The sequence below is a fragment of the Eubalaena glacialis genome, chromosome 7, assembly GCF_028564815.1.
Source record: "Eubalaena glacialis isolate mEubGla1 chromosome 7, mEubGla1.1.hap2.+ XY, whole genome shotgun sequence".
NCBI lineage: Eukaryota > Metazoa > Chordata > Mammalia > Artiodactyla > Balaenidae > Eubalaena > Eubalaena glacialis.
Genome location: NC_083722.1, coordinates 76,242,814 through 76,266,859, shown reverse-complemented (window position 1 = coordinate 76,266,859; position 24,046 = coordinate 76,242,814). Strand labels below are relative to the sequence as shown.

The following is a 24,046-nucleotide window of genomic DNA, read 5'->3' as shown; positions in this document are numbered from 1 at the left end:
GAGAGGCGGGAGTAACTGGGTAGATGTGGGACGCTGAGGAGAAGGGCAGGAAGGGGAGGAGTGGGCAGACCCAGGGCGCCCTCAGGAGCTGCGTGGTTCAGGTGCTTGTTTGCTGGCCCTCAGTGACGTACAGCTGGAACTGGAAACCCGGGGCTGGGGGAGATCCTGTGCAGGGAGGGGAGGGGTTACATGCAGTTAGAGATGAACCCAGTGGGCGCTCAATGTTCAGAGAAGGACCAGTTCAGGAAGGAGGAGGCAAATCAGGAGAGGTCAGTGGCACGGAAGCTTAGAGAAAGCTGTAAAAAGGCCAAGGACAACCACCTCAAATACCACTGGGAGATCCAATGAAAGGAAAACAGGAGGCCACTGGATTTGGCAAAAAGCAAGACGTGGCAAGGAAAGAGCGGCCTCCACAAGGAACAGGCTGAAGGACCAAGTGGGGAGGGCTAAACAGAAAAGGGGCAGAACAGTGGCAGCAGCTAGATGGGGGTCAAGACTGAGAGCCTGTTTTATTTTTAGGATGGGTGAGAGCCTGCTGCAGGCCAATGGGGAGAAGGCAAGAGATGGTTGCAGGAATGCATGAGAAGCGAGGGGACCCAGAACACGAGGGGCAGGAGTCCAGGGGAAGGAGCACAAACGCCTCCACTTTCAGGGCAGGGGCGCGATCACAGGTGCAGCTGGTGCTGGAGGACCTGCTGGTGACAGACAAGCCCGACTGCCCAACTTTCACAGGGAAGTGTGAGTGGGAGGAAGTGGCTGGGAAGGGAAAGCGGGAAGGGAGAAGCCGCTGCAGCGCGGACTGCGCGTAAGGTGTGGGGAGAGGCTCAGAGTGAAACAGCCACCATGTGGTGCCCTGTGGTGACTGCTCTCAGAACTGCTCAGGCTGGGGCGCGGCTGGGCCGCCACCTGGCTCGCATTAAAGACATGCTGGCTTCCTGCGGACTGGGAGGTCCTGCCATCCCAGCAGGGTCTGGAGCCACTACCGGAGGACCAGGATGTTTTTATATACTTCATACATCTCAACAATACAGACCAAGTTTAAAGGGATGAATGATTTTTTGATTCAGGAGCCAATGAAAAGAGGACCCATGATTTAGACAAGAATTTATTTGCAGGACTACACGTTTACTACAGATTAAAATTTAATATAATTTAATTCACATACAAAGACAACTCCGGAGAACTGACTACCTGGATACAATGTGGCCTGGGGTTAGGTGGAGTAATTGAGGGCGCGACACACTCAGGCCTGAGCAGACACCAACTTGCTCATACCAAAGAAGTAGGATTTCTCTCTTTCGCTCATCACTTCAAAATGCAGCGGCCTTCTGCAGAAGTTGCACTCGGCTGAGGAATGTGGCTTGAGTTCCAGCCCAACTCGCTTCCACGTGGCCAGCAGATTCTCTGTGAGGAGGAACAGTTTCTAAAAATTAAAGGCAGTACATACCCAAGACAAATGGAAACACACACCCCCAACAAAAACTTGCACACAAATGTTCACAGCAGCATTATTTTCATAATAGTCAAAAAGTGGAAATAACCCAAACATCCGTCAATTGATGGATAAACAAAATGTGGTATATCTGTACCAAGGAAGATTATTTGGTAATAAAAAGAAATGAAGTGCTGATTCATGCTACAACATGGCTGAACCTTGAAAACACTGTGCTGTGAAAGAAGCCAGGCATAAAGGGCCATATATTGTACGATTCCACTTACATAAAATGTAATGTATAGGCAGAAAGTGGATCAGGGCTGATGGCTGACGGGGGCTGGGGATGGGGAGTGGCTGCTAAGGGGTGTGCGGTTTCTCTTTGAGGTGACGAAAATGTTCTGGAATCAGAGAGTGGTGACAGTTGCACCACATTACCTAAAAACCACTGAATTTCATACTTTGAAAGGGTGGAATTTGTGGTATGTGAATTCCATCTTAATAGGCTGTTATAAAAAAAAAAAAAGAGAAACAAAACCCAACTCTGGCTTTCCTTTACATGCCTTCAGGAAAGAAGTTGCTCCCACATGGCTCCACTGTGTCGGGCTGAGCACTCCTAGCAGAGCAGCCCTAAAGGCTCCAGGCAGGGGAAACACCTCGGACGGGGGTGGCGGCTCAGGAGGAGAACGCACCTCTGAGGCAGAGGCAACCAGGAACAGCCCGTTCGGTCTCTGCCTTTAGGTGGACGCGGGGGGTGAAGGACTGGCTTCTACAGAACTATGAGAATATAAAATGCTGAACAATGACTCTCATCAAAAGGGGTTTGTGTGGAGTTGGTTCAGAGAACAGAGAGAAGTGCAGAGCCGAGCTCTGGAGGCCCGGGCAGACTTAGGCCTTCAGAGGCATCTCTCCTGCGACAGCCGTGACCGGGCATCCTTGAGTTGCACAGACAGGGGCATGGGAACAGTGAGTGGATTAGCAGGCTCCCTCAGCGCTTCCCAAATGACTGCACCCTCCTGAAGTGAACGCAAACGACTAAGTGTCTTTTAACAGTTTTATACCATCTGAGAACATTCTGAATTACTTGGAAAAAGAAGAGACAAATCTGAATGACTCTGAATGGCTTCAGTTATAGACACTGAAAAGACAGCTTCATGCCACTCTCCCATGAGGTGCTGGCGGCTCCCCGGCTACTCACCCACGAAGTAGTTCATCATCTGTGGCGTGTGGTGGGGCGTGGGGGCGATGCGCAGCAGCTCCTCCCCCCGGGGCACTGTGGGGTAATTGATCGCTTGGACGTAGATGTTATGTCTGCTCATTAGCTCATTACAGACCTCCGTGTTTTTAGCAGCATCTGCAACCTAAGTTTGATGATAACAGAAGGTAAGGCCAGAACCGGATGGACTACCTCTTAGCAGAGACTAGTGACAGGCGTGCCCATGTGGCTCAGGCTGGAGCCGCGTATGCAAGCCTGGCACAGAGGTAAAGCGCTGCCCAGACACCTGCGATTTAAAGGGTCCAGTTTTGTTCACTACAGACCAGAGAACTGAAACCATATTAGAAGTAAATTTCACACTGATCTCCCACCCAGACTCCGAATGGGGGAAACGGGAGCTTCTGTGACCCCAGTATGACGGTAGTTGGACGTGTGCATCCTGGGGATAAGGCAGCTTTTATACCAGCTCCACTACTTAGATGAATTCAACTGTGACACCAACAGGGCTACCCTTTGTAGCGGGCAGAGCAAGACCCATTTCAAAATTAAATGAATAGAAAGCCATACTTCAAAGCTAGCCAAGCTCAGACTTCCGGAGCTTTCCAGGTACAAGCTCTGTGTTTACCCTGTCAAAGCTAGTGCTCTGGAGAAGGAACCTCTGCTCCAGCCTGCTGGGTTCAAAGGCTTCATTCTCACTGTGAAGTCAACCAAAGGCGGAAACACGGCAGAGGGCCACTGGCTACAGTCCCTCGCCCTGGCAGTCACCCTGCCGCAGCCCAACTTCAGGAAGGTGTGAACCAGAACATCTCCCGTCAAGTGCAGAGGCCCGGCCCCCAGCGAGTCCAATCACAGGCCGCTCATTACCCGGACGGGGATGATGTGACTGGGGCAGTGGATGACTGGGAGGCTGGCGTCCATCAGCATCTGCCTCATGAGCTTGACGTTGCGCTGGTGCTGGCGGCGAAGCACCCGGCCCTCGGTGCTCTTCAGGATCCGCACAGACTCCAGCGCTCCAGCCAGCAGCATGGGCGGCAGGGAGGTGGTGAAGATGAAGCCCGCCGCATAGGACCGGATGGTGTCGATCAGGGAACTCGTGCTGGCGATGTACCCTCCAACACAGCCAAAGGCTTTGCCTGGGAGGAGACAGGCTCATTTATTACAGCAACTGCCCTAAGTGTGCACAGCCAGGCGCTGCAGAGCCTCAGAGCACTCACTCTTCTCTTCCTCATCTTTATGTGCCCTAAGACTCAAATCAAGCCCATTTCCGAACGGGAAAAGGCTGAGAACGTTATGAAAGGGTCTTGACCGAAGTCACAAGGCCAAGCTGGTGTCTGAGCAGGATCAAAGCGCAGGTCTCCAGACCAGCCCTGGCAACGGCGACTGATCACAGTGTGCCTGAACCCCACGTGCCACCTCCCTTCCCACCCAGGCTGGCTGCATCCCCCCTCGCTCTGCACTGCGCCTGCTCCAGGACAGGGTCTGAGCGGGGGGCTCACTGTGAGAATCACCCTTGAGGCCGGAATGTCACCCAGCTAAGACATTAACTGTTTTGGCAGGGCTGGTATTAATTTCTACTTAAGTAACCCCAAATTCTGACAAGGAGTGTTTGCTGGATAAATATGAAAACTCAGACCCTGTTAGGGTTGATTTAGGGCCGGCCTCATTTTTCAATTCTTGTTAAGTCCCCTTGTATAATCGGTATCTCGGGTTTCAGGATTAATGACTCCAGAAGAGTCCTCCTCGATCTTAACATTATGTTCTGTAATTAACAGTCTTGCTTGAGCCCCACACACTGCTGGGTTGGTATAATCTCTGACAGTGGAAAATTTCTCTCTCCAGCCCTTTTCATCTCACAGTGACCATACCTTCAAAGAGCCCACGTCATAAGAGCTCTTTACAAGAAAAGGGCTGCTGGAATTAGGACACATGAACAAGAGCTTTCCTCTTGGCAAGGCTCTGCCCTGCGAGGCCCCAGGCTCTACTGGTCTGCACGACGTTCTCACGCCCCTTTCACGGTGCTGAAGGACGCTCTTTTTTGCCTGCCCTTCCTTTACCAACTGCAGACTGTAAAGTGGCACTTTAGCTAACCACTACATGGTCTCCAACTGCCTTACTAACTTTTGAAATCCTCAGATTTGTACAGTTGGACTTGCCTGGTGGTGCAGTGGTTAAGAATCCGCCTGCCAATGCAGGGGACATGGGTTCGAGCCCTGGTCTGGGAAGATCCCACATGCTGCGGAGCAACTAAGCCCGTGCGCCACAACTACTGAGCCCGTGTGCCACAACTACTGAGCCCTCGTGCCACAACTACTGAAGCCTGTGTGCCTAGAGCCCGTGCTCTGCAACAAGAGAAGCCACCGCAAAGCGAAGCATGCCCACTGCAATGAAGAGTAGCCCCTGCTCGCCACAACTAGAGAAAGCCTGTGTGCAGCAACAAAGACCCAATGCAGCCAAAAAAAAAAAAAAAAAAAAATTTGTACAGTTTACATTTTCACCTCATAGACAAAGAGAATGTCTATAGTAATTGTTTGTATACAGTTCATTTATCTTCTCCAAGCTGAGGTGGGTTCTTTTGTTACCTCCATCATATTGATGAGGAAACTGAGGCACAGAGAAGTTAACCACAAACCCAAGGTCACACAGCTAGTGAGTTATTAAGCATGCAAGATTTACACCCAGCAGGCAGCATGGCTATGGAGTCTGGAAGAGTCTGGAGTTGCTCCGAGAGACACGGCCTCTCTATTGGGAGGAGCAGAGGAAATACAAAGTAGCCAGGTGAACTGAAATGTTCCCACCCAGTAGGCACAGAGCTCAGCGCTACACAACACAATGCCTGACCTGCAGCTCTAGGAGAAAAGCACTAAAATTCTTCTTCTTTTTTATTTTTTTTTAATATAAGGGAACAATCTGACGCACAGAGAGTAAAGGCTGTTGCCACGGCGTATACCTAAAACCACAACTATGTTTGGAATGAGCTCAGATGGCAACAAATGGTACTTCTACCATGTTAGGCTGTGAGATTTACTTTGATTCTGGGGGCCATGCCATGACTCAAGGGATTCTGATAAGCTGTGCCACCACTCACTGAGGAAAGAAAAACTCACTCAAAAAAGTGACCCAGGCTTTAGATGCTATCAGACCATCTCCTCACCTGACCTGTTAGACCAGTAGTCCTTGGCCTTGTTAGGAGAATGTAATTTTAGTGCAGATTACAGACTGTGCAGAGTGTACATACCAAGTGTTCCAGAAATGATGTCCATTTTTGGCATAACTCCATCCCGATCGCCAATCCCTCCTCCTTGAGCCCCGTACAGCCCAACCGCATGGACCTCATCCACAAAGGTGATTGCTCCAAACTCGTGGGCCACGTCACACAGCTCTTCCAGTGGGCACACTGCCCCTAGGAGAGACCACAGACCGCGTTGAAGTGCTTGCTGTTTCACGAATTTCTGTTTTGGTAAGAGTTAGAACACAACAATGTACGTTCTAAGATATTTTTAATATTGGGGAAACCAATTAACTTCCCCCAGTTTCTGGATTACCTTGGGGTTTGGAGCCTAGTAAAAGCCAGAGTAGAATATCTACATTCATCCCAATCTATACAGTGTCCCGCAACTACAAAATCCTGCCAAAGGGAAAAGAAACTACAAAAATGAAATCAATATCACACTTTTAAGAAGTTCAGGCCTTGTTTTCATTTAAGATTTCAGATTGGCCTCTACCTAGACTTACCGTCCATTGAGTGGACAGTTTCAAATGCGACAATCTTGGGGACGGCAGGGTCAGACCTCTGCAGCAGTTCTCGGAGGTGGCTGACATCATTGTGGCGGTAGATGTACTTTGGCACTCGGCTGTTCCAAATCCCTTGGATCATGGAGGCATGGTTCCCAGAATCAGAGTAAATCTCACAGCCTAACAAGACAAAAATGCTATTTATTGCCATCTGCACCAAAGACAAATTATTTCCTCGACAGTCAAGGACAACAGACTTTGACCTGAAAATGCTGCTTTGCCCAGTAGGAAAAAGACCCTGCGTGCCAGTTTCTTCCTGGAAAAATAACTAACTAGTGCTTCTCCTCTGAGAAGGCCCATAGGTGTAAAATAACCCAGTGGCATGCAACTAATCTGCTTTTAAATCTGGCTGCCTCACTCCAAACTCAATCGAAAGATAACTACAGGGCTTGCCAATGCAGGGGCACGGGTTCGATCCCTGGTTCGGGAAGGTCCTACACGCTGCAGAGCAACTAAGCCCGTGTGCCACAACTACTGAGCCTGTGCTCTAGAGCCCGCGTGCCACGACTACTGAAGCCTGCGTGCCACGACTACTGAAGCCCGCACGCCTAGAGCCCATGCTCCACCATAAGAGAAGCCACCACAATGAGAAGCCCGCGCGCAGCAACGAAGACCCAATGCAGCCAAAAATAAATAAATTAATTAATTTAAAAAAAAAAAAAAAAAGAAAGATAACTACACATGATTAAGAGAATTCTCCAAAGGATTTTCTTAGAGTACAAAGCACACTGGAAGCAATTAGCTTAAAGACAAGCCCTGCAAATCTGATTTTTCATTGTTATCATGTTCTACTGGCATTTATAATGTACAGTTAACACTTTATGCTCAATTCAAGAACAAATGCTCCCAGTTACTATCATAACTCTTGAGTGGTTCTGGTAAGCTTTCTTTGTTGTCAATATTCCTGTTACTACTAAGAAAGCCAGAAAACTCTAAGGCACCCATGACAGGCTTCCCACCTGGCATCATCTTAGCCAGAGTGAAGAGGGTCGAGTCGTTGGCCACAAAGCACGAGGAAAACAAGAGTGCTGCATCTTTCCCGTGGAGGTCAGCCAGCTCCTGCTCCAGGTCCACGTGGAATTTACTAGTTCCAGAAATATTTCTAGTACCCCCTGCTCCAGTACCATGCTGTTTCAAAGTGTCCCTTTAAAAAAAAAAAAAAGAGCAGACAGAAAATAAATCTCATGGTTCCGAATACGATGTGAACATTCCTCCCTCCAGGATCCAGGAGACTGAAACTGACGTTGCTGTAGCACCTCTCTCCCTGTGAACCAGAAGTTCACAGAAGTTTCAACCCACTTCATCTCTAGACTGGGCGGGAGAAGGTCTCCACACCAGGGTGATGATGCCTCTAGGGAGCATCAAGAGCAACTGTCAACAATCTTAGTTGAGTTTTAGTTAACTTACTGAGATTTCTTTTCTCTGACAAACATCTTTTTCTCCAATAACACGACCTCAGGCTCTAGAGGGACATCTTGAATGGTGGTTACCTAAACCCTTTGTGAACCAGTCCCATAATGTTAGGCTATCTCTATTACTAAACCTCAGACTGGGCTCTCTCTAGCAAGCCTCCTTGGAGAGTTTGACCAGCAACTCTCTCAAGTGTTCCTAGCCATGGCAAACCTCCTGAAGGACATGAATGACAGGCTCTACCAGCACTTTTATTTTTATTTTTAATATTTTATTTTTTTAATAAATTTATTTATTTATTTTGGGTCTTTGTTGCTGCACGCGGGCTTTCTTTAGTTGCGTGGAGCGGGGACTACTCTTTGTTGCAGTGTGCGGGCTTCTCATTGCAGTGGCTTCTCTTATTGTGGAGCATGGGCTCTAGGCGCGCGGGCTTCAGTAGTTGTGGCACACGGGCTCTAGAGCGCAGGCTCAGTAGTTGTGGTGCATGGGCTTAGTTGCTCCGCGGTATGTGGGATCTTCCCGGACCAGGCCTCGAACCCATGTCCCCTGCATTAGCAGGTGGATTCTTAACCACTGTGCCACCAGGGAAGCCCTTTTTTTAAAATATTTATTTATTTGGTTGCACTGGGTCTTAGTTGCAGCAGGCAGGCTCCTTAGTTGTCGCGTGTGAACTCTTAGTTGCGGCATGCATGTGGGATCCAGTTCCCTGACCAAGGACTGAACCCGGGCCCCCTGCACTGGGAGCGTGGAGTCCTAACCACTGTACCACCAGGGCAGTCCCTCTACCATCCAGTGCTGCTCGATTTGTATTTCTCCACCCACAGCCACAAGCCAGGAAGCCTCTGTGCAAGACTTGCCTGTGGAGGAGTAGTAAGTGAGTGGACATGTGTAGTCAATGAGCCCAGAAACTTAAACTCTCACAAAGGGGCTCCACCAACTACTTACACATTAGAGTTTCTCTAAAAGTAACCTGTACATATTTTCAAAGGCTAAGAAGAGCATTTTGCTATGGCACACTTTCAGCTGCTGAATATCCCCCCCATAAAAGATCCAATTCCTATAAATCATCAATGTCTTGCTAAGTCATGCCAGTGATATCTGAAAACTGAAGGCTACTTACATGACGGCTCCACACACCCGTGGGTGGCAACTCATTCCTAGGTAGTCATTGCTACACCAGACGGACACCTGCTTTTTGGTGATGAGACAGTCTGAGTAGTCATCTGCCATGGGGAAGAACTGCGCCCTCCGGTTCACAGTTTTGAAAACTCGATAGGTATGGTCATTTTTTTTCTCATCAATTTTCTTCTCAAAGAAATGATCATACTGAAAAGTGGAAACAGCTAAAAACCGAACAAAAGATGGTACAGTTTGACGGTTAAAAAGCACATCTAGGCTTTGGTGTAAGACCTAGGTTCCAATCCCAGCTTGGCCATTCGGGAGCAAGGAGATTCTGGACAAACTAACGAAGTACTCATCTGGGCAAGTTCCTTGACATCCTTATCTTGAGTCTGTGTATGTCTCAAATGACACTGTCTGACCCCGTGAGCAGACAGTAGGTGTTAAGAGAGACGAGGCAGGCTATCAATAGGATTGGCATTCACTATAGCCAAGAGCATCTACTTGCATCAAGCAAGAGACATGGCTTTTAATCCACAACTCACCATGCAATTATGTTTAATCTGATGTATGTTTAAGTTATAAACTCTCCTGCATCAGGTAAATAACGAGGAGACTCACATTTTGGCAAGTTATCTTGAAGAAGGTGGGACACTCCTTCTGGTCGTTGCTTTCGCATGATATCCTGAAAGTTCTTTAGCAAACCACTCAGCTCCCCTCCATCGGTCTTCACACTAATCACACTGGGATTCACTGAGGTTTGGGCAACCTCTGTAACAAAAGTAACAAGAGGCAAAGGGGACCAATGTTCTATTCTGAGTCTACAATACCTTCCAGACATACTGTCAAAAATGGCTTACTGCCTAGTTCACAAAAATAGCCCATCATAACGAAAGTGAGATGTAACTGAGTGTATGAAGCTTCTCTTCTTCTTTAGTTACTGTTTGGTTTTGTTTTCAGAGCTACCAGCCAGCTTTGAGGAACATTAAAGTCCAAAGCTTTTTTTTTCTGGCTGGTTTGCCTTCCCCATTGCAACCCCCCTACTCTAATTGAGACAATTTTCTTCACAGAAAACAATTTCAGCCACTTGTATCATTTCTGCTGGAGAGAATTTCTGGGGACCTTATGTGTTCCATGGATACAGCCACAGGTGGAATTAAGGTTGCCACTCAATGACCACCACTAAGACACACAGCTTGGGAGTCCTAAAACTAGCACTCACTGCAGTAACACTGTTTTTTACCTTTTATCCAACCAAATGGTGGGAAAGAAACAAAGGGCAACTGGTAACAGTTTATGCCTGAGGGGTATTTTCAGAAATTAAAGAATTACTGTAAAAGCTGGTTACATCCTACACACACACACAGAAAAAAAACTCCCACATTTCGCCATATAGTCCTCTATCTTGATGACCTTTCTCCTCGGCCCTAAAACAGGAAGGTGCTGACACAAATACTACCCTAATAATAGTTCACACATAAATCTGAGGGTCTGAAAGAGCCAAAGAATCTCTTTGCTCTTCTGATGGCTCATGTCATCTGTTTACCTTCCCTCACGGCATGCATTTCCTGCACATCCTCCTGAAGCTCTAGGCTGGCTTTGCAGAAGACGCTGCTGCTGCCCTGGCTCATCTGGGCTGCCAGGAAAGGGCATTTGCTCGCAGTGCCCTGGCTCGCGGCAAGGGAGGCGTGTCCAGACGGAAGCTGCGTGCCATCTGGAGTCTGCTGGGATCCATCAGGAGCCTGCTGCACCTTGGCTTTGGCGGTTTTGTCCTCTGAGGGGGGAAATGTTAAAACTGAAGCATCAGATCTGGTTGCACGGTACACAGAAGCCCACTTGTTTCTTTCTCTTGTTGCCTCAAAGACAAACCTTATACTTACTCTATCCCATGATCCAAAGACAAGTTTATTCTTATTAGGTTCTGCTAAATCAACTGTTTTCTCATCTGCCTCACTGGATACAACGTTCCTGTGAAGAGTTAACCGGCACAGTTCACCTACCTCTCAAACCCACAGTATTTCTCACTGATAAATCCCCAAAGTAGTATTTTCTAGTTCTAGACAGCCCAGCATTCTTGAGTTGAATTATTTCCAGTAAATCTACTCCAAGTACACTCAGCATATTTCCTGTGAGGACACACTCTTGAAGGTAACTGGAAGTGGTCATACGGTTTTTTTCTCTGCTAATATTTTCTAAACAGATTCTTGACAAAAAAAGCTTGCCGTTGCTTAACAGATAAACTACCAGTTTTCTCTAAATGCCTCAAAGAAGTTCATGACTTAATGCAGTTGGCTGGTAATTAAGCTTCTAGACTTCCCTCTCCCCTTGAGCAAATGCATTCATCTTCCTTCCAGAGAAGTCTTTCTTCATCATTCTGGAATCCTCCTGTGAGTCATAGGCTAGGCTCTCCTACAACTTGGGCAGTGTCTCAATACAGTTTGTATTAAAATCTATAAAGGAAAGCAAAAAAATTGCTTTGGGGAATTCCCCAGCAGTTCAGTTGTTAGAACTCCACCCTTCCACTGCAGGGGGCACAGGTTCAATACCTGGTGTGGGAACTAAGATCCTGCATGCCGTGTGGTGAAAAAATAAAATTAAAAAAAAAAACTGCTTTCAAGTTCACTTCACTCACTATAAAAGTCAGTAAATACATATCCATTGTAGGAAGTCTAGAAAAATAGAGTTCTATTATTCAAAACATAACCATTGCAGACAACTTGGCATATTATCTTTCTTTACCCCTTATGTGTAGGTTTAGAAAAAGTTGTACTTCTGCTGTATATGCTTGTTTATTCTGCCCTTTTCATTATAAAGATCTATATAAGCTAGTAAATAGTTTGTGAATATCATTTGTGATGGATGCATGGCAGTCTATCAAGTGGACAAGTCACATTTTACTCAACCAGGAATAGAAGAGGAATCTACTACTAGGGACAGAATGGTAAAAACCATAACTAACTCCTAAACAATGGTAAAGAGGAAAAGAAATCCTAGAAAGGATTAAATCCTTTCTAGTAAAAGAAAAAAACATTCTTTTCTTACAAGTCCACATCCAGAGAACACACCTAACAGAGCCTGTAAGGTAAATTATTCCCTAGAATTAAGTGGTATCTGAAAAGCTTCATTCTTTCCTGGCAAAGACAGACCAAAACTAAATCTCTGATCTCTTTATTAAAAGCAAAATTTAAAAATTCATATACAAAATAAAGATACATGTGTTAAGGGAATTCCCCGGTGGTCCAGTAGTTAGGACTCAGCACTTCCACTGCAGGGGGCTTGGGTTTAATCCCTGGTCAGGGAACTAAGAACCCGCAAGCCGTGCCAAAAAAAAAAAAAAAAGATACATGTGTCAAAAAGTCACTACTTTAACAAATTTTGTATGATTCCACTTATGTGAGGTTTCTAGAGTAGTCAAATTCATAGAGAGAAAGTAGAATAATGTTTGCTAGGATCTGGGGGAGGAGGATGGGGAGTTAGTATTTAGTTGGCACAGAGTTTCAGTTTGGGAAAATGAAAAGAGTTCTGGACACTGGATGGTGGTGATGGCTGCAGAACAATATGAATGTACTTAATACCACTGTACACTTAAAAATGGTTGAGATGGTAAGTTTTATGTTATATGCATTTTGCCACAGTAAAAAAAATAATTTAAAAGAGAGAAAAAACCCCAGCATCCGTGCATTTAGTTGGAGCCACGTGACTAGTTCTGGCCAATGGATGTTGTGTGTTGCTTCCTGACTAAAATATCCAAGAGCTGGTGGGGCTGAGTATTTGATGATATTAGGAAATTGCATCATTCTTTAGGTGCGATAATGGTATCATGAGGGTGCTTTTAGAAAGAACTCATAGGGACTTCCCTGGCGGTCCAGTGGTTAAGAATCCGCGCTTCCATTGGTTCGATCCCTGGTTAGGGAACTAGGATCCCGCATGCCATGTGGTGTGCCCCCGCCCGCAAAAAAAAAGAAAGAACTCATATCTTTTAAAGGTGCATACTGATATTTACAGAGGAAATTTCTGGAATCAGTTTCAAGTTAATCCAGTGGGAGCAGACGGGGTGAATGGGGACACAAGTGAAGCAAAATTGGCCCTGGATTGATATTGTTGTTCATAATTGAAATTTACTGTTATGAAAAGTTTTAAAAAGATGAGCTGGTTTGAGACCCTCTCACTTTCCCCTTACGCAATAGTGACCCAAAAGCCACCTATTTCAGAGTTAAAGCTGTAGGACACCAGAGTGTGGAACCCCAGGTCACTGCTTAGGACAGAATTGCCCTGATGACCCAAAGTGGACCTTGCGTGAACAAGATAGAAATCTTTATGTGTTAAGCCCTGAGATTTGGGGGTTGCTTGATACCTCAGTGTAGCCTAACCTAACTGAAAAACTCACAGGTAGAGTTGACTTTGAAGATGGTTTAGCCTGGAATAGCCTATGTGGTCTGGAGCCAGACAAAGAGATAAGGTATAAGATAAGTGACTGCATAAGAAACTAGCAGGTATTTGGGAAGGCATAGCACAGAAAGGAATTGAGGGCAAAAGGCACAGGTCAGGCAACATAGCAAAGGCAAGGAAAAAAAAAAAGAAGAAAAAAATCACAACTTTAAAAGCTACAAGCTTCTACGTTCCAACTTTACATAAAGATTCCAACTTTACATATACATGAATGAGGCACTGACAACTCACAAACTCCAACAGACACTGACATGCAATCCACAAGGTGCAATGCTGGCCACTGTTTCACCTTTAAAGATGTGAAAACTAAAACTGCCTACTTTGTGGGGTTAGGATGACAATTCCATGAGATAATCTATGCAGAGAACTGACCCTGGCACCGAGTAACCGCCTCAGATAGCGTGACCCTCATCAGCACTGTGCATGAGAATCGCTTCCAGGGTCTTGTAATGAATGCAAACATCACCACTCTCTACTTCATTGCTAAGGACACTTACTCTCGTTGGCCGGAGGGGTTTCTTTGACCTGCTGGCAGAGTACTGCTGAAGTGGACAGGGCCCGAGGGGCTGGCTTGGCCCCAACTTCCATCATCTTAGGGCAGTTTTGGGCATAGAACAATAGAGATTTGCCTGCCTTCTGCAGAAAGGCCTGAGGCACTCGGGATAAGAATGGGCAGCGGCGAACAACAGTCTCCATGTCCCGGAGGTGCACTGATCCTGTACAAAGATGAGGAGTGACACCAACACTTGTTAATAATCATGCAAATACCACTCCAAGGTCACTGGGTTCAGGTGTCACCTGAAGTTTATAGCAAGGGTACTGTGGGATACTAACAAGTCTCACTCAAAAATGTCTAAGGACAGCACTGATGAGGGACTCAACTAAGAAGTGGTGACCACACTCTACCCAGATCACCTTCATTCCCCAGCTCCATACAAAGGCACCTGCAAAACTACTTTACCAAATACGGTAAATACTGATGATCAATAACCAAGGGGGTGGGACAGGAGGGACAAGTCAGGAACAGGTTTGGGAGGTCAGAGGCTCCTTGAGGAAGATACACAGTGCAGAAGTGCAGATAACACACCTTGGCACCCACCCAGGTGAAGAAGTGAGGCCAGGGAAGAAGCCACTGTCATCCATCAAGGCAGAGAAGACTCTTAGGGATCCTAATCTTCTCCTGGTCCCTACACTCCCAGACCCCAAGAAGGCATCCAGTCCAGCCCTGGGTTCCTGAGGCCAGGATTTCCCCGAGGTTACGCCCCTACAGCTCCGTGAACTGGGCATAACTGAGAAAGGAGGGGGCATAAAGAAGGCCAGGGATACGAGGGGAAGCGCCGCTGGGGCTAACTGGGAAGAGACAAGGGCTAAAAAATGAGGGCAGTGGGTCTGGCGGAAAGTGGTGGTCCTGGGCAGGGGAGGTCTGTGGTTACCCGGGGCGTCGAGAGCTCGAGAATAACGGGAGGTGTCTAAGAAGGGAATTCGAAAGCGGTCAGTTAAACGGGGAACGGCGGGAGGGGGCCGATCAGGTAGAAGATCGGGCATATGAAAGTTGACCCCGAGGCGGCGGGTGATTGGAGCGGTGGGGGATGGGGTCCCAACGGCCGGAGTAGCGGGGCGCAGGCAAGCAGGACACGCGGGGGTTGTCCCCGGCCCCGCCGCATCTAGAGCGCGGGGCCCTCACCTGCGCGGGAGACTCGGCGGAGGCGGAGGAGGCGGCGGCGGCGGCGGCGGCGGCGGCGCGTACCCAAACAAGGGTAGAAACAAACCGTTGCCCTTATCCGCGAGAATCCTCAGGCCGCGAACCCCGTCGTCCTAATATACACAGATAGACAGCTGCGCATGCGCCATGGGCGGGGGCGTCCTCCGCGCAGGCGTGCCGCGGCGCGCTCCAGAAGTTGGAAGGGCGGGGCGGGGCATAAAGGCCCTCCTCCTTAGGTTCGGTATGTGCTGGTGGGACCTGGGCTTACCGGGACTGCCTGCTGGGAGGACGCAGAACAAGACTGGGGACGGATGACTTCATGCTGCACCACCTTGCCGCTTCCCCTAACTACCCTATGCTTCAGAATCCTTTGTGGAGCATGAAAGGGCAGAGTCGGAGGGGAAGCGCCTCTAGGGCAACCAGGGGGTTATAGGGCTGCAAAAACGGGTGCCTTGGATATAGAGGAGGGAGGGGAAACGAGGGGTTCCGGACCAGGGTCTTAAGCAGGATCTGACCCACCCGGAACTTTTTGCATGGCGGAGGGCTTCCCGGAGGAGGTGGGGCTGGATTGACCAAGGATGGAGTGGTCCTGGGGGTGATGCCCAGGGAGCTGGAGGGAGGGATCCGTAGTGAGGAGGACGAGGAGAAGCAGACGGAGACCCAGCCGTGGCACTTTCTGGTCCGAGATAAAGGGACTTAACCTGATGCAGAGAAGGAGCACAAGGAACAGGGCTGGATGGAACCCACACACTACACACTGGGTGGGGGGTGAGGGTGGAGGCATGGGGCCTGACACATAGTTGGGGTTTGACATATATTAATTATTATTTTTATTTTCCATTGTGTGCTGTCCGGAGTCCCTGCTGGCCACCCTGGCCGGGCACCAGCTGGGTGACTCAGTACTCTCTCCCAAAGTTCAGAGTTGCCCTCACTTCCTTTGAGTCTCCCCCAGACCACACCTGTGGAGTACAGCTTGGCAAACCCCTCTCAGGAACGCCAGCCTGGCCTCCTTGCTCCACACCCTTCCCAGCTTAACTTGGGCTTGGTTGGGCTGGGCCTGTGCCAGGCTCAGAGTTGCCCTCCTCCACTCTTGAGGAAAGGGCCACCCAGGTTGCTTCCTCCTCAGCTGGGCATTAATAAGAGGGACAAAGTCTAGAGTGATGGTGACCAAGGTGTGTCCAGGTATTTCCCAATTCCCTCTCTTTGAATCTCCAGCCAGCTGCAAGGCAGGTGAGAGGCGAGTCTCCACCTGAAGAGGAGGCACCTGGGTCCGGAGTGGCACTGGGACCATTCCAGGGGTCCAGGATGAGGGCTTTGCCTGGGAATCCAAAGTTCAGCTCTAACCCGTCCTGCTGAGGGGCCCTGGGCAGTGCCCAACAGCCGGAGAGAGGGTAAGAGAAAAGGTCAGACCCAAGTGCAGCCAAAACAGGGTAAAGATGGTATTGAGTGCTTTGTCCATCTCTGGGCCTCACTTTTCCTTATCTGAGCAATGGGATCATAATCCCTGTTCTGCCCGCGTCGCAGGGCTGTTTGAGTGATCAGAGGCAAAGCAGAAGCAGAAAGAACTGGACATCGGAGCTGGACATGGGTTCTAACCCCGGCTCAATCTTATTTGGTCTTAAGTAGGCTACAATCTCTCTAAGGCTCCATTTCCTCATTGTAAAGCTCTCCCAGCCTTGCCACTTGTGGTTGGCAGAGGGTCAAGTGAAGTCATGGATTTCAGAGGTTTATTGTTTAAACCAGTAAGTTTCTAGTCCTCTGGGAGTTTCCTGTTTAATAGAGGGAAAGGTTGGGAAACAAAGCAGATCCACATGGAAAGTAAAATAGGATGTTGTAAATAGTTCCAGAGGGAGGAGGAGGCTATTGGGTTGGCCCAACATTTCGTTCGGGTTTTTCCGTAAGATGTTATGGGAAACCCAAATGAACTTTTGGGCCAACCCAATATTACTTCAACACAAGCTGAAGGAGAGGGGAATCCCAACCACAAGGAAGGCTTCCAGAAGAGAGGTACTGGCTGGAAGGGTGGGTCTATATGGGACTGGGAAACTGGTGGGCGAGGCATTGAATGGGAAAGGCCCAGTTCTGTCCTGGAGGGCAGTGTGACTCAGTTTGAATAGCTGGGCTGCAGGGGTGCAGCTAGGATGTAGGGCTAGGAAGTCAGACCAGAAAAGCCAAAAGAGAGCCACAAAGCTTCCCAGTGTTAGGTCTCAAAGAACCACCAGCAGGGCACTGGTCAAAATGCATATTCCTGGGCCATGCCCCTTTGATTCTGACCTAGGAATCTGCATTTTAACCAGGCCTCCCTCCTGGTAATGCAGGGGTAGGGTATACTGGGGCCACATTTTGGGAAATGCTGCCTGAGTGGTTTCCAGTTTGAGACATTGCTTGAAGGGCAAAGGCTAAAGCCATGAATTCTAATCTTGACTGTGCTACTTTCTGATTCTGGGATCTTGGGCAAATTACCCCATGCCCTAAGCCTCAGATTTTGCATCTGTGAAGTGGGAGTGCCCCTCCTGCCTCAGTGATGAGTCTGGGTGGGCCCCATTCTGGCAAAGTTGTGGTCCCTCTCCTGGGTTTAGCATTCTTACTCCCCTCTCCCTCCCCCGTGATTTTTCCTTCCCTCTCTTTTCTTTCCCTCAATCCTGTCTTGCCTCCCTCCTCAGAGCTGCAGTATAAACTCATCACCCTGGCCCTGGGCAGGGGAGCCCAAGCCTCCAGAGTTCAGGCAAGGTCAGGCTCCGTTCTGGGGATGATACTGGGATCTGGCCTCCCTGACTTTCTCCTTCCTCCCCACCCTCTGCCCCGTCTGCGTCATCTTCACCGTCAGGGGCTGCTGCACACAGCATCTGCCCAGGGACCAAGGCAAAAGAAAAACGTTGACCCTAGCCCCAGGATTCATCCTTTTCCACTCTGGGTTCCAGGAACTATTTTTAGCAGTGCCCCTCTATAAGGATCATGCAGCCCAGGGACCTTGAGCAAGCTTACTGCTTTCCTCTGGGCCTCATTTTCCACATCTGCCAGCCAGCTGAGAAATCTTGCCAGCCTTCACCTCGAGGAGACCCGAATGGACATGAGACAGTTTTAGAGACAGACAAAACCTCCAGCCTGTGCTGCTGATGGTCAGTGTGGCCTTGGCCTTGGCCCAGCAGTGCTCCTTGGGGTGTCAGTCCCTGTCTGAATAGTGGTGGGTGAGGGGCCAGCTTTGCAGAGTGGCTAGATTTTCTAGAAACAGCTCAGGTCTGCCCTGGAGGGTTGGAAACATGAGCTCCAGGGTTTACAGTGATAGGGCCCAGGAGTTATGATAGGAATTTGGGGATTGGGCGGGGCAAGAGGGTTCTGAGGCCCCCAACACCTGCCTTATGCTGGCCCTGCCTTTGGAACCCTCTCAGGCTCTGGCCTACCTGGGGCAGGCCTGGGCCTGTGTTTGTGAAGCCATCTGCAGGTCAAGGGGAGGGCTCCGATTGACTAGTCGGGAAAGAGGCCAGAGTGGAGCAAAGCCATCAAATGCTCCAGGAAGCAGGTCTGGGGTGGTACACAAGGAACAGCACCCCACCCTCTTGCCAAATGAGAGCAGGAAATGCCCCCAAAGCAAACACTATCCTTCCAGAGAGCCCCAGAGGGTCCTGGAACCTAGCCTTCTAGTCTACCACCCACAGACTGTGGCCCAGACATGTTGTTTGACCCACACGGTACTTTTTTTTTTAAATTAATTATTTGGTTGCACCAGGTCTTAGTTGCGGCAGGCAGGCTCCTTAGTTGTGGCATGCGAACTCTTAGTTGCGGCATGCATGTGGGATCTAGTTCCCTGACCAGGGATCGAACCCGGGGCCCCTGCATTGGGAGCATGGAGTCTTATCCATTGTGCCACCAGGGAAGTCCCCACACAGTGCTTTTAAATATGTGAATTAGTTGTCAAGATTTTGCAATCAGGAGATTGTTAAAATGAAACTCAGATTTCCAGCTTCTCTTGAGGACTCAGCGGACCTGGAGCCCCTGGGCTGGCCCAGGCAGGACGTGCTCTCTCCACTTCTCCACCAGCATTCCCTTCAGTGGGTCCCCAACCCTGTGGACATGTGATGTCCAAGCAGTGACAACTGTCTGGCCTTGCAGACATCTGAGTGTGTGTCTGTAGCCCTAACCCATTTTAGAGCCAGGATGACTAAGATCCAGAGAGGGGAGAGGACTTGCTCAAGGCCACACTGCAAGTGAGGTTTGTGCTGCAAAGGGATCCAGGTGTCCTGCTTTCTAGCCCACACACTGGGCTCTTTTGCCCTCAGCCTCTGGAGGAGGGTTGGGGGGCGAGGGGAAGAATCAGGCTGGCCCAGAAGTGGGTTCCCGAGTGCTTGTCCTCACCCCCAGCCCCTGCCTGCAGGTCAGGCCAGAGCAGGCCCCCTGAGGTGATGGAGTGGCGATGGGGGGTGAAGGGAGCAGGCTAAGCCTGCCTCCTCCAGCTGGTGCTGGATGCACAGTGTGAAGGAGCCTCGCTCCCTGCCCTGGGCTGCTAGGGAGGCACCCAAGGAAAGGGGCCATTACAGGCTGTGACCAGTGTGGGCAAGGGGCCTGGGATGGACAGTGGTGGGGAGGGGGGACCCACCTTGGAACTGGGACCTGGTATCAAAGAGATACCGCCTCTGATGGAGCAGCCAGGCTGAGGGGCCCTCAGGGGAGGCTAGAGGAGCCTGGTGTGGAGGAGGGACTAAGGGGGCCAGGGAGGCTGGAGGCAAGAGGGAGAAGGAGGAGGTATGTGGCAGAGGGGAGGGCGGGGGTCAGAGTCCCAATCAACCATTGCCAGAATCCCACTGTTATCAACACTGTGATTATCAACCAAGGCAAGGGCCTTCACTTCTCTCTGGCCCTGGAGGCATTTAAAAGCCTACCCAGCACACATTCTGACCAGAAGAGGTGGGAGCTGGAAAAATGAAGGGAGGACGGAGGAGAGAGTGAGCGAGGCTCAGCGAAGTGGTGCTCGGTGGACAGGGGCAAAAAGAAGGCCGGGGAGGATGATACTATGATGAACAAGTACGGCAACAAGTAACAGCTCTATTCAGATGTTTGGCAACAGCTCTATGCAGATGTTTGGCCTGGTTCCGGCGAAGCAGCCCTCTAGGTCTGTGCAATGATTAGCCACATACGTTGGACAGAAGTTCAAAATGGTTAAGTAACTTGCCCAAGGTCACACAGCCAGCAGGTGGAGAACATGGCTGACCTGCTGGCCTTCTGCCTCTGATCTAGCGCTCCACCCCAGGGAGATTAAGGAAGCTGGGAGGAATGAGGCTGGGACTGTGTCGAAGGGTTTCAGGTCTCAGTGGAAGCTTTTCTCTACCTCTGGGTGTTGGTCCAGTTAGGGTGGGCACATGGCAGTGACCAGCCAAGGAGCCAGCCGGCCGGACCCTTAGGGGAAATCACCCACTTCCAGGAACCTCTGGGCAACCAGCCACAGCCTCAGGAGGCGAGACTTCTTTCTGACCCCTCATGCTGGCGACACTGTGCTCCCTCTCTGTCCCCTGTACGTGGGTCAGAGGCTCTGGGCTTCGTTGCCTGGCGCGGGAGATCACAGCCTGCTGGAGTCCACCTTCTGCCCCCCCGCTCCTTGGGGGGCCTGGGGGCTGTAGGTTCTCTGCCCTGCACTCTAGAACCCCTCCCTCATGGGGGTGGAGCAACACTCCTCTGCCTCCTTTCCCTGTTCCCAAGCCGTTCTGTCCTTTCTCAGTACTAACAGTAATTCCCTAATACCACCCACTGCCCTATTGACTTCTGTCCCTACCATAGACAATGGTCCCAGGCACTTCTGTGCATTTTCCTATCTGATCCTCACACGCCCCGCCCCGTGTGGAGTAGCCACCCGCAGCCCTGTCCTCAGAGTGGAGCCGACTCGGGCTCGTGTTCACCTCCCAGCTCCATCCCTCTGTGTGCTCCTTAGCCTTAAGCATGTGGCACAGCCTCTCTGAGCTTCAATTTCCTCATGCGCAAAAGGAAATAATGCGTTCTGTGGTGGTTAAATGTTATGTATCAACTTGGCTAGGCGATGTTGCCTATTGTTTGTTTAAACACTGGTCTGGATGTGGCTGTGAAGGTATTTTGTACATGTGATTAACATCTGTAATTTAAATAAAGGAGGTTATCCTTGATAATGTGGGTGGGCCTCATACAGTCAGCTGAAGGCCTTAAGAGCAAAACCTGAGGTTTCCTGGAGAAGGACTTATGCTCCAAGCTGTAATATAGAAATTCTGCCTGAGTTTCCAGCCTCTTGGCCTGCCGTACAAATTTCAGATTTGCCAGCCTCCACAATCATATGAGCCAGTTCCTTAAAATGAAATAAATCTCTCTCTCTCCATATATGCTAAATATATATCTTATTGGTTCTGTCTCTTTGGAGACTCCTGACTGGGATACTTTCTATGGACAAGGTTGACACGAGGACTCCCTGAGACCCTGCCTCCATGCTTGGGGGAGGGACCAGCCCCTGGAAACGGTATGCAGTTAGTATTAGCTGTTGGCTACAGATGAGGGAACGGAGGCTTGGAGAAGTGACTTGTCCAAAGTTTCAGAGCTGGAGTCAAGATTCGAGCCAGGCCTGCCTTCCTGCCTCTTTCAATGTGTCCTTGCCCTGTCACCCACCTCATTGCCCAAGGGGCTGCTGGTGGCTCCCTTGCTCCAGGGGTTCCCTTTGGGTTTAATTAAAGCCCTCAAGCCCTGGTCGGGGGTGAGACCAGAGGCACTGTTGGGGCCTGGCGGGTACTGTTAACTGATTCTTGTGCAAGACTAGCCGGCTTGTGACGTGTCAACATTCACCAGCCCTAAAACTGTGGTGACCGTGCTGTGGCTTTTAGAGTCATTGTGAGTGAAATCAACCAGGAGAGATGGCTTCCCTTCACCTTAGGGAAGCCTTCTCAGCCCCACTCTGTACTCTGCAGACCTTGCAAGCTAATCTCTTTGCAGCATAGACCTGGGGTCAGCAGCACAGAGGCCCACAGAGGCCAGATGGGGTGAGGCAGTGCATGCCCTGCGCCCCCTGGGCCGAGGGGAGGCCCCATCTCAGCTCCGGCCATTGTCATCTCAAGGAACACAGCCCGGTGTGGCCAGGCCTTCCATTTTGGCCAGGCCTTCCTCCCATTTTTCGAGAAAAGCCTCACATCCAGATTTTTATGTGAGCACTCTAAATTCTTATTGTTTTTTAATAGCAAAAACTTATTTATTTGAATAGATAATATTTGTATATGCTGACAATGCAAATAGTATGACAGGGTAAACAGAGAAATTCCCCTCATCCAGGTCTTTCCCCAGACACTACCACTGCTCCTAAGTTCTCACGGGTCCTTCCAGAAAGATCCCTCTCATTTATTCAACCTTTATCAGTTGATTGTCTACTACGTGTCCAATGCTGCACTTATGAAATATATTCCTCTTCGCTCTTTGTACTTAATACTATAGCTTGGAGAGGGCCCTGTAAGTGAACAGGGAGTGCCCATCCTTTTCCACGGCTGCATAATACTCCACTGCACTGTTGCTCATGGTTCACATGCTTAGCCCCTTACTGATTATTTGGTGGTTTTCAGGAGGTTGTGCCTACAAACATCCTTGAACATGCCTCCTCATATGGGGTGAGGATCTCTATGGGATATTTAGAAATGAAATCACTAGGTCAAAGGTGAAATTGAAGGTCAGAATCTTCGTTTTTTGGTTTTTTAATTTTTTTAATTTTATATTGGAGTATAGTTGATTTACAATGTTGTATTAGTTTCAGGTGTACAGCAAGGTGATTGAGTTATACATAGTCATATATCTATTCTTTTTCAGAGTCTTTTCCCATATAGGTTATTACAGAGTATTGAATATAGTTCCCTGTGCTCTACAGTAGGTCCCTGTTGATTATCTAGTTTATATTGGGTTAGCCAAAAAGTTCGTACGGATTTTTCTGTAACATCTTACGAAAAACCCAAACAAACTTTTTGGCCAACCCAATATATAGTAGTGTGTATATGTTAATCCCAACTTCCTAATTTATCCCTCCTCCCAACCCACATTTTCCCTTTGGTAACCATAAATTTGTTTTCTAAGCCTATACATCTCTTTCTGTTTTGTAAGTAAGTTCATTTGTATCATTTTTTTAGTTTCCACATATAAGTGATATCATATGATATTTGCCCTTTTCTGTCTGACTTACTTCACTTCGTATGATCATCTCTAGGTCCGTCCATGCTGCTGCAAATGGCATTATTTCATTCGTTTTTATGGCTGAGTAGTATTCCATTGTATATATGTACCGCATCTTCTTTATCCATTCCTCTGTTGATGGACATTTAGGTTGCTTCCATGTCTTGGCTATTGTAAATAGTGCTGCAGTGAACATTGGGGTGCATGTATCATTTCGAATTATGGTTTTCTCTGGATATATGCCCAGGAGTGGGATTGCTGGGTCAAATGGTAGCTCTATTTTTCGTTTTTTAAGGAAACTCCATACTGTTCTCCATAGTAGCTGTGCCAATTTACATTTCTCCCAACAATGTAGGAGGGTTCCCTTTTCTCCACACCCTCTCCTGCATTTATTGTTTGTAGAGAAGGTCAAAATCTTTGATTACAACTTTGTTTTTTCTCTCGTATAGAATTGTATGCATTCTTATAAACAACCTCAGATTCTTGCTGGAGTGAGGTAGTTTTCAAGAAATAGATAAATAGGTTTACTCATTCAGCAAACACTTATTGTGTACCTACTGTTTACCGGGCATTGAACTAGGTCCCAGGGTGGCGGCTGTGAACAAGACAGATGCAGTCCTGCTCTCATGGAGTAGACAGTCTAGTGGGGGAGACAGATGTAAACACAAGCCCATCCAAACACGTGATCACATGAGAGTGAGAGCTCACACAGGTGGTTTGAGTGGCCAGAACAGGGACTGCTTTATTTGGGGGCTTGGAGAGGACTCCTGAG

The 24,046-nt window shown here is 48.8% G+C and overlaps 1 protein-coding gene across 1 annotated transcript; it reads right to left on the bottom strand.

Annotated features, from left to right (window-relative positions):
• Nucleotides 1-1,089: 1,089 nt before the first annotated feature.
• ALAS1 (5'-aminolevulinate synthase 1) lies at nt 1,090-15,268 on the bottom strand. The gene is made up of 11 exons (XM_061196923.1): nt 15,103-15,268; nt 13,916-14,134; nt 10,516-10,743; nt 9,591-9,740; nt 8,971-9,193; nt 7,400-7,584; nt 6,381-6,560; nt 5,884-6,048; nt 3,513-3,781; nt 2,631-2,793; nt 1,090-1,404 (listed from the first exon to the last, which is right to left on the bottom strand). Exons 2-11 carry the CDS (start codon nt 14,112-14,114, stop codon nt 1,244-1,246), a joined length of 1,923 nt encoding a protein of 640 aa, XP_061052906.1. The 5' UTR covers nt 14,115-14,134; nt 15,103-15,268; the 3' UTR covers nt 1,090-1,243.
• Nucleotides 15,269-24,046: the final 8,778 nt, after the last annotated feature.